The following is a 13,906-nucleotide window of genomic DNA, read 5'->3' on the forward strand; positions in this document are numbered from 1 at the left end:
TAAACTCATGACCATTAAGCAATGGATAAACTTAACGTCAATAAAACCAGAGTCGCCACCGCGCTTTTATTGTTTCCAAAGGAAAAGAAAAAAGTACGAACAAATTCTTTGTAGAACACTCAACCCACTTATCACAAGCATGGATCCTTGAACCAAGACATCTTCCAAATGAAGGAAAAAATGCCAAGTTCCCACACAATCTCACTAATTTCACTAACTAGAATGATATGCCTTTTTGTGTCACAAATTTTGTGCTATATTAAGCAATCGTAATTGGACTTATGTAGAAGTCACAACTATTTGAGGCCGGACAATAGAATTTTGGTGTTAATGCATGTTAGAGACATAGTATTATGGACTATGCTCATGAAACATACCACACACAAAAAGAATATGCAAAATGGAGGACTTAATCTCATCCATACTTATGTTGATTTTGCAATTAACTAGCCTTAGGATATAGAGACATCATAGGTCCATGACATGGATGAATAAAGAAGGGAAATGAGATGAAAAGGGAGAGGGAATGGATTCAACACAAATTGGTCAAAAGAGGACTTTTACCAAATTAAGATCATTCATTCATTTTGGGAGATGGAATATACATTCCATCAATCCCCTAAATCCAATGATCTTAACCTAGCAAAGTCAAATCAACCTTGACCAAGGCCCAACAACACAAGTCAAATTTACAAAGTCAATTAAAATGGCTCTACACAATTAATTTGGCATTTAAAGAATTAAAAATAATAAAAATATGCATTAAATTAAATTATGGTTGCTCAAATTCCTAAAACCTCATCAAAACACTAAAGAAATGGTCATGAGATTTATCATAGGTTAAACAAGGTCAAAGGACCTTGGAGAAATTTTTTCATAATTTTTGGAAACTTAAAAGTACTTTTAAACAATTAAAAATATTCACAAAATTAATTAATTCATGAAAAATATAAATAATTATCCAAAAAATAATTTTAATTCAGAAAATGAAAGAGTATTTTATTTAAAAAATTGGTGAAACTCTCATATTTTTTAGATCAATATTAAATTTAATATGAATTAATGAAAATGAAAAAAATAAATTGAAAATCAATTAATCTGAAAAAACGTGGTCCACTTGATCTCCCTCATTAATTGAGGTGGCAGATCAAGTGGACCAAAACACGCGCTCCATGGTACACTTGAGTAAAAAGGAACACTCATGATTAAAACATAAAGACTTGATCTTGTGGCTAAGAACCTACCCAACTCATCGCCGGAGCAAACCACCGATTGTCTTCTCAGGCGACCTTGGCCGGACTGGTTCTCTCATCACGATCACCAAAATGAAAAAAGAGGACATGATCTTAAAGGAAAAATGGCACTGATCACGAATCTGACCTTAATTCATCCTAACTCCAAGTGTATTGAGAGATACATGGAGTTGAAATTTGAGGTACATGAACTGAATTGCTTCGATTTGGCCTCAAAGCAACTCAATCTTCTTGCCTACATTGGTAGGACTTCAGACGATGAAAGATCCAAGAGAATTGATGAGAATTGAGAGAGAATCGAAGAGAAGAAAAAATCTAGAAAATGCCTTCAATGTTGTGTAGAACTTGATCTCTCTTGCTTCAATTCTTGTTTGATCTTGCTCGAGAAGCTTGCATAAGTGGCTTAGGATAGAAACAAAGCTTTGGATCCTGTAGTTTTTGAATCTCCAAATAGTGAGATTCAAACTCAATTTTCAAAAGAAAATTCTCAGGTTTTCCTTTCAAATGTGTGGGTTTCAAGTGTGGGAGGCAAAGTTGGCGCACAAGGGTTCTCATTTCTGATGCTAGAGGCTCTTAATTATAGCAAATTCAAGTGTTATTTGCACCTTCAAAATCTTTCCAAATTTGGCAATTGAGTAATGCATGCTTGCATGGCAGTGTACAAGCCCATGAAGCTACTGAATTAAGTCCACAATTACATGTAACTGAGTCTAAAAGTGAATTCGAATGCAAGGAAAAAGTGTGTAGCTGTTTGAAGTTTGATCGTTGCCAAATGATGTAGCCATGTTCAGACCATACGCAGACCACTCAAACCTTGTCCAAAATGGATGAAATTGGACTCTTTGGAAAGGTTAGATCAAGAGGAACAACTCTAATGTTTAACACTTTTCCATTTGAAGCTTGTATCATGATAAATTTTGAGGTGGAAGTTTGGAAATTTTAACATGTCAAAACTTTTTCTAAGTGTCAAGCCATATGTTCAATTATTCCACCTTGGCTAACTTTTTATGTGAGCTTCAAATGAGAAACGTGTCTTCATCAAAGTTGTAGCTATTTAAAAAACCTTAAACATGGTTACAAATTTGACCTCATTTGGATTTGGGATGAATGAGTTATACATTTTTGAAGTTGCGGAAAATCACTTGTTCAATGGTATTGGTCCAAAATGACCTATAATGTATCCTCATATAGCATGTTCATAAAAGTCTAATTAGCTCTTCCTCCAAACATAAAGGTTGAAGTAGACACGTTGAACTTGTTTGTAAAACTTGTAAATATTTCATCTCATAACAATTGACCAAGTTATGGCCTTGGGAAGTTGACCTCCAAATTAGGGTTTAGACAAAATAACCTATAATCTTTCAACATAAAAAATGATTTTCCAAGAAAAAATAGCTCTAGACCTAAACATGAAAGTTGTTTGGAATGTAATTTAGAGTAACGTTTCTCTTGTAATCATTTTCATATGATGCAAATTGTAGGATATAGGGTCTAGGGGACCCCAGTTTTGATTAGATGAATTCCTCTGGTCAACCACCATCAACCACCTTGCTAACTTGCAATTCCCTTGACTTTTGGGACTCATGGGAGATGATATATGCATAAGGTGATGAAATTTTAAGTGTCCCTTGGAATATTTGATCCATTGGTGAAGAAGCTTGGTGAAGAAGTTACACAAGATACCCATATGAACTAGCGGTTCCAAGGCAAACCAATTCCAACCTCTTGAAGAATTCTTGATCAAAATAAAATGTAGAGATCATGGGGACTCATATATGATTCCTATAGCCATTGTGGATAATTTCTTGGTTGAGATCCTAACAAATAGGGTCTTAAACCCTAGATGTGTGCTTGATAGATCAAAGGTGATCAAGTGCCCTACCTATAAAAGAGTTAGACAAATGCAAAGACATATTTTTGGTTTTTTGGTTAGTAAAGATGATAAAATACAAAGTATGATACAATCACATAGTAAATGGTAATCTCACCCAATACAAACCTAATGAATGAGGGGGGAAGGAGGATGCCAAGGTATGATCCCAATGCTAATGCATATGATGAGATAACATGAGGGATCTTAGGGTCAAAATTGGGGTCTTACAACCCCTCATGGGCATTAGGGGAGGTATAAATTATAATCCCGGGGACCTCTAGAGGATAGGAGCATACAAGAGTCTTTGTTCTACAATGTAACTGATGGTGCTTAGATGATGAAGAAAGCTGCTAAAGCCTAGAATCACATTTCGTGTGAAGCGAAAGAGTTGTATTACTTATCCTCTTTATATAGACTGGATCAAAGATAGGGTTCAAAATGTCTTGTTGCCTTTTCCAATAGAGAAGCCATTGTATCCTCAAGAGCTAGATCACCTTGATTTTGCGCCTAGAGAGTACTTCAATAAAACTTTTCTTTTAAACAAGAAGTTGAAGCATGAGAAAGAGGAGCTGAGCATGCAAGTTTTTGGATTTAGGCAAGAAAAGATGAATTTGGCTCATAAGCCTAAAGAAAGATATGAATTGCTTGGTGAATATGGTCTTGTTATGGATGGAAGGATCAGAAAGAATCCGAAAGATGATAGAGTTAGAGGGAGTACTTCTACAGTTGTTAAGGAACAAAGGAAAGCTCTTGAAGAAGTTGAAGAATAAATCAATCAAAAGCATCGAGACTATCAATCTCTCAAAGCTTCCAAAGCCAAGACGAAGAGAAAATATAAGGCCAAGATTAGAGAGTTGGAGAAGCAGCTTCAGGTTAAGAAAGTCCAATTCGAGGAGGAAAATACCCAGAGGCTAGGAGTGGACATCCAACTTAGAGGAAGCAATATTCAGTTGGGGAAAGCTGTGGAGGAGGTTACAAGCCTCAAAGCTCAGTTGAAAGAGAAAGATGATGCTCCCATGAAGATCCCACTTCCAGAGTGCAACGAGTGCGAGAAGCTGATTGATCAATGTCAGTATCTTGTTGGCATGATTTTTCGAAAGGATGTGGTTATCCGAAGTCTTCTCTAGAGGCGCAATCAAGAGGAGACAAGGAAGTTGTTCAAAAGAGTCCAAAGCTTGGAGCCTGGATTATCTCAAAAGTGGAGGGCCTATGATCTATGTGGAGTGGGAAGATTAAATTTATCTTTTCCATGTAGAGACCACCATCAGGATTGTTGTTGGGGTCTTTTAGTTTGCACTATTGCTTTTGGTTATTTGTTTCTTTTGTAAGAGCTATCTGTGTTACTCTGGGTTTTCAGTTTAATGAATTTGATGATTGGCCTATCTAGTGTTCATTGTGTATCCTCTATTTCTTTCGCTTATATAACTTGAATCAAAATTTTAGAACCCTGGAAATACATAAACATTTCATCATATGCATTACATCCATTCATGCACTCATATTGCATTCATAACAGGTTTTTTGGCCAGCCCTATCATATTGATTATGCTTTTCTTAGCAGAGATTGCAAATCCAGTCATTCATCGTTACACCACGAGAAGCAAGCATATATGTCAGATGGATCAAATTTAGGATAATATAGAGTAAATGAGGAACCAGATGGATGCTAGGATGGCACATTTCGTGGAGGCCATTACTAACGTGACTCGCAATCAGGAGGAGCTAAGGGCTCTTGTGGAGAGACCTCGTGTTGAGACTGAATGACCTGAGTTGATGTTGGAAGATGTTTCTATGGCGTAGCCTCGTCCCAATGTTGCTATGAATTTTGCTGGGCCAAATTTTAATGATCAACATGCTAATGGTTATCATGTTCGTAACCAGAGTCTGCATGGAAATTTTCCACCACCACCATACAATCATGGAGGACCTCATCACATTGTTGGGGATATGCTAGGGCATCCCAATGTGAGGGGGAACCCTTAAGTGCAGGATCTAGAGATAGATCGTAACGAGGATATGTATTCAATGCATAACAGTGACTTGAGTGCTCATGCTGATGATAGAAAGTACCGTATGTTGGAGGAAATATTGAAAGTTATGGGAGGGCAAGGTGTTTTAGGAATGGACATTACTGACATGAGGCTGGTGCCAGGGGTAAGGGTTCCACCTAAGTTCAAGCTTCCTGTCTTTGACAAGTATACTGGAACAACTTGTCCAAAGACGCGTGTTAGAGCTTATTACCAAAATATGTCTTCTTATTCTGAGGACGAGAGGTTGCTAATGCACTTTTTCCAAGATAGCCTAGTTGGGGAATCGCTGGAGTGGTATATGAATTTATAAAGAACATATATCAGAAACTAGAGGGATTTAGTGGAAGCATTTGTGAAACACTACCAATACAATATTTATATGGCACCGAACAGGAACCAATTACAAAGTTTGACCAAGGGTCAAAATGAATCATTCAAAGAATATGCTCAGAAGTGGCATGAGCTAGCTGATGGGGTTCAACCTTCAATGATGGAGAGAGAATTAGTTGACATGTTCATGGGTACCCTACAAGGTCCTACTATGACATAATGGTGGGTAGCACTTCTACTGGTTTCTCTAATGGATGGAGTGAGGATTGAAGCTGGTCTCAAAATGGGTAAAATTCAGTTGGCCAATGCTGGTAATTCTGCAAGTGGGGCTGGTAAGAAGTCGTTTAATGGATACCCTAAGAAGAAGGAAGGTGAATCAAGCACTGTTTATGCTCAGAGGGGAAGAGGAAGACCATAATATCAACAGCAACATCAGTAGCAACAAGTTAATATTGTGGCCATTCCGGTCCATTCCGGTCACCGTAACTCCTCAACTATAACAACCACAGTACCAACAACAATAGCAGCAGAACACTCCTCATCGCAATTATAATTATCCAAGACAACCCAAAACAGAAAAAGTATTTGATCCGCTCCTGATGTCTTATTCTCAAGTGCTTCAACATTTATTGCAATTGAAGTTGGTTAATTTGAGGGGCATGCCACCTCCTCCTGTGAGGCTTCCTGCAGGTTATAATCCTAATGCCCGATGTGAGTTTCATTCTGATGGTATAGGTTATGATGTGGAGAATTGTTAGGCTCTTAATTATAAAGTGCAAGAGTTGTTGGATTCTAAGGCCATTCGGTTCACTCCGGACAATGGACCTAACGTTATCCAAAACCCGATGCCAGCTCATGACGGACCTGCTATTAATGTTATGGAAGATGGTGAGGACTTGAATTTGATAATGGATGTGAACCTGTTGTCTACTCCATTGTCGTGTGTTAAAAGTTATCTGATCAAGAATGATATTTTTCCTGGATGCTTTCCAGAATGTTGTGAGTGCCAGAATCATCCAGAGGGTTATGTTAATTTGAAAGTCGTGATTCAGAGTTTGATTAATAAAGGTTTCCCACAGTGTGGTAGAATTTTTCAAGATGAGGAAGTTAAACAGAAAGATGTGCCGGTAATTTCTATTCTGTATACTCCTGCAAATATTACAGCGCTGCTAGGCCTAATCCCTTAACAATCACATTGCCCGGTCCTATTCGATACTTAAGCGAGAGTGATATGCCTTAGCATTATGGGTCAGATGTCTATTATCATGGAGTGAAGCAAGAGGGGAAGCCTTCTGAGGACAATCCAAGTGAAGATGAAAGTTTGAATGTTGACAATTTTGTCGATACAGGAAGAATTACCAAATGTGGTAGGATATATTCTCCATAAAATGCTCAAGATAATGATGATGCCTTGGAGAAAGCTAAGGGTAAATAAGTGGTGGGTGATAATTCAGAATATGTGCTAGTTAATGCTCCTAAACCAAATGCAGTGCCTGGAACTTCTTCGTCTCAAGAAGTTGAGGAGTTATTGACATTAATATGGAAAAGTGACTATAAAGTGATAGATCATCTGAGCCATACACTATCTAAGATTTCAATCATGTCCATGTTGTTGTGTTCTGAAGCTCACAGGAATGCTCTAATGAAATTGTTAAGTTCGACTTTTGTGCCACAAAACATCACTGTCAACCAGTTAGAAGGGGTTGTGGCCAGTATATCAGTTAACAATGGCTTGGGTTTTAAAGACTTTAATCTCCCCCTGGAGGGATGCAATCGTAATAAAGCTATGCACATCTCTATGGAATGGAAAGGAACTACATTATCTCGTGTATTGGTGGAAACCGAATCATCCTTGAATGTTCTACCCAAGTCTGCTCTGATGAAGATAGACTATGCAGGATTTGAATTATGCCCAAGTGACTTGATATTCAGGGATTTTTACGGATCTCGAAGAGCTATTTTTGGTGAAGTGGATCTACTTGTTTAAATTGGACCACAAGTTTTTGGTACGACATTCTGCTTCATGGACATACAACCTGCATATTGTTGTTTGCTAGAACGCCTGTGGATTCATGGGGCAGGCGCTGTAACATCCACTTTGCATTAGAAAATGAAGTTCCCAACTGGTAGTAAGATTGTTACTGTTTGCGGTGAGGAAGAATACATGGTGAGTCATTAACATCTTTCCGGTATGTAGAGGTTGAGGGGGAATTACCTGAAACTCCTTTTAAGGAATTTGAAGTTGTTCAGATGATCAAGACTCCTCCTACTAAGGATAAGAAGCCTGCAGTTTCTATGTCTTCTTTGAAAGATGCTAGAGAAATGGTTAAGAATGGTCACCAGATGGTTGGGGTCGTGTGCTAGATCTTCCTCCAAAGTTTGATAAGCTGGGTCTTGGTTTTAGTCATTCAAGGCAGGGTTTAACCCTTGAAGCTCCCGAGGTTCCAAGGGTTCTCACTCCGGTGAAGTTTTCAAGTGCTGAATTTATCAATATTGGTCAGGCTAATGTTGTTGGTGATGATGCTGAGAGTGATTTTGACATTGATAACTAGATTCGACCAAGTGTTCCAGGTGAAGAGCTCCGCAACTAGACTGCAGAGGATGTCATTCAATTCACGCTCAATCAGGAGTAATTTTTCTTTTTGTTTCTTTTATCATCCAATAATTCTTGTGCTTTGCCCAATGCGTAGTGAATCATGTAGGGCCACCGTGTTTCATTTTCAATTTTTATCATGAAATAAAGCATGTTTTGCATTGAAATATTTTGATCTCTGTCTTTCTAGTTTTACCTTTTTATTTTTCTTTTAAAAATAGAAATGTTTTCTTTTCACCACACACTTCTTAAAAACATAAAAATCATCATTAATGCAGATTCACGTCCATCTCGGATTCCATTGATAACGATTCGGCTATTGCTCATTATGACTTTGACAATCTGATCTACCTTGCCGAAGAAGATGGTGATGAAGATTGTGAACTCCCTGAAGAGTTAGCAAGGTTATTGAGGTAAGAAGAAAGGGTCATCTAGCCATATCAAGAAGACATTGAGATTGTCAATATTGGAACTGAGGACGATGTGAAAGAGGTCATAGTGGGGGTTTCTTGAGGAAAGTGTGAAGGCAAGGTTGATTGATATGTTGCGAGAGTTTGTTTACATATTTTATTGGTCTTATTAAGACATGCCTGGGCTCGACCCGGATATTGTGGTGCATAGGATACCTTTGAAAGAGGAGTGTCCCCCTATTAAGCAGAAGCTTCAAAAGACGCACCCAGATATGTCTAAGAAGATCAAATATTAAGTTCAAAAGCAGTTTAATGCAGGTTTTCTAGCAGTTGCTTCTTATCCTCTGTGGATATCTAATATCGTTCCTATGCCTAAGAAGAACGGAAGGGTAAGGATGTGTGTTAATTATCGGGATTTGACATAGAGCGAGTCCCAAATATGATTTCCCGCTCCCTCACATTGATGTATTGGTCGACAACACTACTCAGTTCTGGGTATTTTCTTTCATGGATGGTTTCTCCGGTTTAATCAGATTAAAATGTCTCCGGAAGATATAGAGAAGACCACATTTATCACACCTTTGGGAACCTTCTGTTACAAGGTCATGCCTTTTGGTTTGAAGAACGCAGGGGCAACTTACCAACGTGCAAAGGTAACCCTATTCCATGACATGATCCATAAGGAGTTTGAGTGCTATGTGGATGATATGATTGCAAAATCCCATATAGAGGAGGAACATCTAGTTAACTTGCGTAAATTGTTTGAGAGATTGAGTAAGTTCATACTGAGGTTGAATCCTAACAAATGTACTTTCGAGGTGAGATCCGGTAAATTACTTGGCTTTCTGGTTAGTGAAAGAGGAATTGAGGTTGATCCTGCAAAAATAAAAGAAATTCAAGATATGCCTAAACCAAAAACTAAAAAAGAAGTGCATGGTTTCTTAGGGAGGTTAAACTACATTGCTAGATTTATCTCCAATCTAACAGCCACATGTGAACCAATGTTAAAATTATTGAGAAAAGATAAGCCTTGGTGTGGAACGAAATTTGTCAAAGAGCATTCGAGAGAATAAAAGAGTACTTGCAAGAACATCAGATTCTTATGCCCCCCGTAGAGGGAAGCCCGCTGATCATGTATCTCAATGTCCTCGACGAGTCAATGGGGTGTATATTAGGCCAACATGATGACTTTGGACGAAAAGAGTATGCAATATACTACCTGAGCAAAAAAATTACCAACTGTGAAATCAAATATTCACTGCTTGAGAAAAGTTGTTGCGCTCTAGCATGGGTTGTTCGTCTGCTGAGACAGTATATGTTGACTCACATAACCTTGTTGATCTCGAAGATGGAACCTTTCAAGTAAATTCACGAGAAGCATGCTCTCACGGGAAGGGCGTCCCGTTGGAAAATTATTCTAATAGAGTATGATATCCAGTATACAAATCAAAAGGCCATAAAGAGTAGTATAATTGCTAACTACTTGGCTCATCAGCCTGTAAAGGATTACTAGCCAATGAAGTTTGAGTTTCCTGACGAGGATGTATTGTTTCTCAAAGAATATTATAACATACCAAACCCAGATAAAGGCCCAGAACCAGGATCGTGGTGGACGCTCGTGTTCGACGGTGCTTCAAATGCTTTAGGAAACGGTGTGGGAGTTGTCATTACTTCTCCCACGAGTTTTAATATTCCCTTCATTGCCAGAATCTGTTTTGACTGCATAAATAACATGGCCGAATATGAATCTTGCATCTATGGGATTGAACCTGCTATTGATTTGAGAATAAAGTATCTTGAGATATATGGGGATTCTGCTCTGGTTATCAGCCAAATCAATGGAGATTGGAAGACTCGTCACCCAAATCGGATTCCATACCGAGAGAATGTGATGAAATTGATCCCATACTTTGAGGAGATCATGTTTGATCATATTCCAAGAGAAGAAAACCATTTAGCAGATGCATTGGCTACTCTGGCATCCATGTTTAAAGTTAAATGGGAAAATGAGCCCCCTCCATCAGCATTATGAGGTTGGATGAGCCACCTTTTTGCTACACTAATGACGAAGCGCGTGATGATAAACCTTGGTTTTATGATATCCAAAGATACCTTAAGAAACAGGAATACCTGGAGGACACGTCTATCCTAGACAAGAAAACACTAAGGAAGTTGGCTGCCAGGTTTTTCTTAAATGGTAATGTGTTGTATAAGAGAAATCATGATTCTTTTTTGCTCAGATGCATGGATAACCACAAAGAAGACATACTTATTGAGGAGATTCATGAAGTTTCATTTGGAACACACTCCAGTGGTCATTCTATGGCAAAAAAGATTTTGAGAGCAGGTTACTATTGGATGACCATGGAAATCGACTGCCACATTCATGCCAGATCATGTCACAAGTTCCAAATTTACGCTGATAAAGTGCATGTTCCTCCTATGCCTTTGAATATTTTGACTTCTCCTTGGCCCTTCGCAATGTGGTCTATTAATATGATCGGGCGCATTGAGCCTACTACTTCAAATGGACACCGTTTTATCTTAGTGGCTATTGACTATTTCACCAAGTGGGTGAAAGCTACTTCCTACGCCAACGTGACTAAACAGGTGGTTACTCGTTTTATCAAGCATAATATCATTTCTCGTTATGGAATCCCTGAGAAGATCATAACAGACAATGGGTCCAATCTCAACAACATGATGATGACGGAGTTGTGCAAGAGTTTCAAGATTCAACATCATAATTCCTCTCCCTACCGCCCAAAGATGAATAGGGCATGTTGAGGCAGCCAATAAGAACATTAAGAAGATAGTACAAAAGATGGTTGTAACCTGCAAAGACTGGCACGAGATGCTACCTTTTGCTTTGCATGGTTATCGTACTTCAGTATGTACCTTAACTAGGGCAACTCCATTTTCATTGGTGTATGGCATGGAGGAAGTTTTGGTTGTTGAGGTTGAATTCCCTTCTTTAACGTTGATGACAGATGTGAAACTCGACGAGGTCGGATGGGTGCATAATAGATTTGATTAGTTGAACCTCATCGAGGAGAAAATAATGGTTGCTATCTGTCATGGGAAATTGTATCAAAAGAGGATGAAGAAGGCATTCGATCAGAGAGTTCATCCTCAGAGATACAAAGTTGGTGACCTCATCTTGAAAAGGATTATCCTCCCTCAATCTGATCCCGGGGGCAAGTGAACCCTGAATTATGAAGGTCCATGCGTTGTGAGGAAAGTCTTCTCTGGCGGAGCCATGATGCTTAAAATTATGGATGGCGAAGACTTCCCATTCCTTGTGAACGCATACGTAGTCAAAAAATACTTCGCATAAAAAGGACCCGCTAAGTCGACGACTTAGGAAAAAAAGGGAATCCCAGCGAACCACAAAAATGAATAAAAGGTTCGGGCAAAAATTAGGGATAAAAAAATAATAAAATAAGTACACCCGCTAAGTTGAAAACCCGAAAGGGCAGCTTGGGAAAAAAAGGGTATCCTGGTGGATTGAAAACCCGAAAGGGCGATCCAGGAAAAACTTAGGGATTTAAAGTGAACGACTACATCTTGCATTGGATTTTTGATTTCATCTTACTACTACAGTTGGAAACCCTGAAGGGTGGGAATTAGTTCAATCATCTTCTTCAGAAAGCAAAGGGATGAGAACGTCAAGGTCATAAGAGTTATAGCTGAATCGTAACCTGAAGGAAATCCGATTTTAACATTGCCATTCTTGTAATATTCTTTTATTTTTTCTTTTGAAATTACCTCTTCCTAGGAATTGCCTCATGATGTAAATTCTTATTTACAGGAAAATTTCTCAATCAATAAAAGTTTATTTTCATTCAGCAGCTTGTTCTTTATTTTTCTTATATCTATTTTGTTTGCAAAAACGTCCGATTTTTTGGTAATATTTGCAGTTGAAAATTTTGGGCTTTACGTGACATGATGAAAATACATTTGAATATGCTTGTGAATTTGTGTGTGGTCGGGTTGGTAGACAAAGTGGCCATGTTATACCTGGAGCATTTTTGGGTGTTTTATGTTGCAAGAATGATGTTCACTCCAAGATGTATGAAGTGCCGGCACGAAAGAAAGATTCATTGGGATGACTTTTGATATTTCTTTATTCCCCCAGTAAGTTTGTTAAGATTTGTTTTCTCCCCAAGCAGAGTCCATGGCTGAAGGGGAAGATTGATGTGATTTTCTTGGTAAAGAATCCTTTTTCCCTAGTTGAGCCTTGGTTGAGAAATTTCTTATTCCCAGGTAGAGTTGCATTGTTGAGACTTCTTATTTGAGACCTCTCACATCTCTAGCAGAAGAAGTTTGTTTATGAGTTTCTTACGTAAAGTTCACCTCATTCCCAACGAGGATCTAATGGTAATCTTCCTCGGCAATGCTAAATCTTCATTGACGTCCCCGTCCAGAGTTTGCATTGAAAATTGAGTTTCTTTAGCAGTGTTTGCAATTTAATTTTGCAAATTCCCCTTAGAGATTATGGCACGTGGTTATTGGTCATCATTTTTGTTACTCCCCACAGAGTTTTAGATATTTCAAGGATTCTTTCTTCAGCATTTCCTTATATTTTATTTATTCCCCTATAAAATCATGCATCATTATATTGCATCCCTAACATTGCGTAGCATTCCTATTTTACATGGAGCATTACGCCATGGAAAGATTCAAACATGCATCAAAGCATAAGCCAATGGTATTTTCTTGCTTCCCTAGTGAAGTTACTAGTTATTTGGTATATCTCTAGATTTTTATCCCTACAGGATTCATTTGATTTTACTTGCAGATATCCATGGAGCCTTTGTTTTCCTTGGTACCCTTTTTTGAATCTAATCTTTCCAAATCCAGTTCTATCCTCGTAATCTCTTCAAATCCAATTCTATCCTGGTATTCTCTTCAAATTCCATTATATCCTGGTAATCTTTCCAAATCTAGTTCTATCCGGGTAATCTCTTCAAATCCAGTTCTATCTTGGTAGTCTTTCCAAATCCAGTTCTATCTTGGTAATCTCTCTAGATCCAGTTCTATCTTGGTACTTTTGTTGGTGATCCAGTTCTTTTCTGGTGTAACATCTTTTGTTTACAAATGTGCCCGTATAGATTGGTGGTCTTTGTGTTTGTTAGGTCCAGTTCTATCCTAGTACCTTTGTTGGTAATCCAATTATTTCTTGGCACAACATATTTTTTTCATAGACGTGCCCGTATAGATTGGTAGTCTTTGTGATTGTTAGCTCCAGTTCTATCCTGGTACCTTTGTTGGTGGTCTAGTTCTTTCCTGGTGCAACATCTTTTGTTCACAGACGTGCCCATATAGATTGGTAGTATGTGTTCCTGGATATTTTGCTCGAATACACCATAAAACTTCAAAACCTACGTACCAACCTCTTAGCCTCTTCTCTAGAG

General features: G+C 38.3%; 1 protein-coding gene across 1 annotated transcript; it reads left to right on the forward strand.

Annotated features, from left to right (window-relative positions):
* The first annotated feature begins 10,005 nt into the window (after positions 1–10,005).
* Positions 10,006–10,521, forward strand: LOC127094754 (uncharacterized). The gene has a single exon (XM_051033545.1). It carries the CDS (start codon positions 10,006–10,008, stop codon positions 10,519–10,521), a length of 516 nt encoding a protein of 171 aa, XP_050889502.1.
* The last annotated feature ends 3,385 nt before the right edge of the window (positions 10,522–13,906 follow it).

This window comes from Lathyrus oleraceus, chromosome 6, assembly GCF_024323335.1.
Source record: "Lathyrus oleraceus cultivar Zhongwan6 chromosome 6, CAAS_Psat_ZW6_1.0, whole genome shotgun sequence".
NCBI lineage: Eukaryota > Viridiplantae > Streptophyta > Magnoliopsida > Fabales > Fabaceae > Lathyrus > Lathyrus oleraceus.

Coding starts and splice junctions, on each gene's coding strand:
- LOC127094754 (XM_051033545.1), top strand. CDS start 10,006: ATGAAGTTTGAGTTTCCTGACGAGGATGTATTGTTTCTCAAAGAATAT.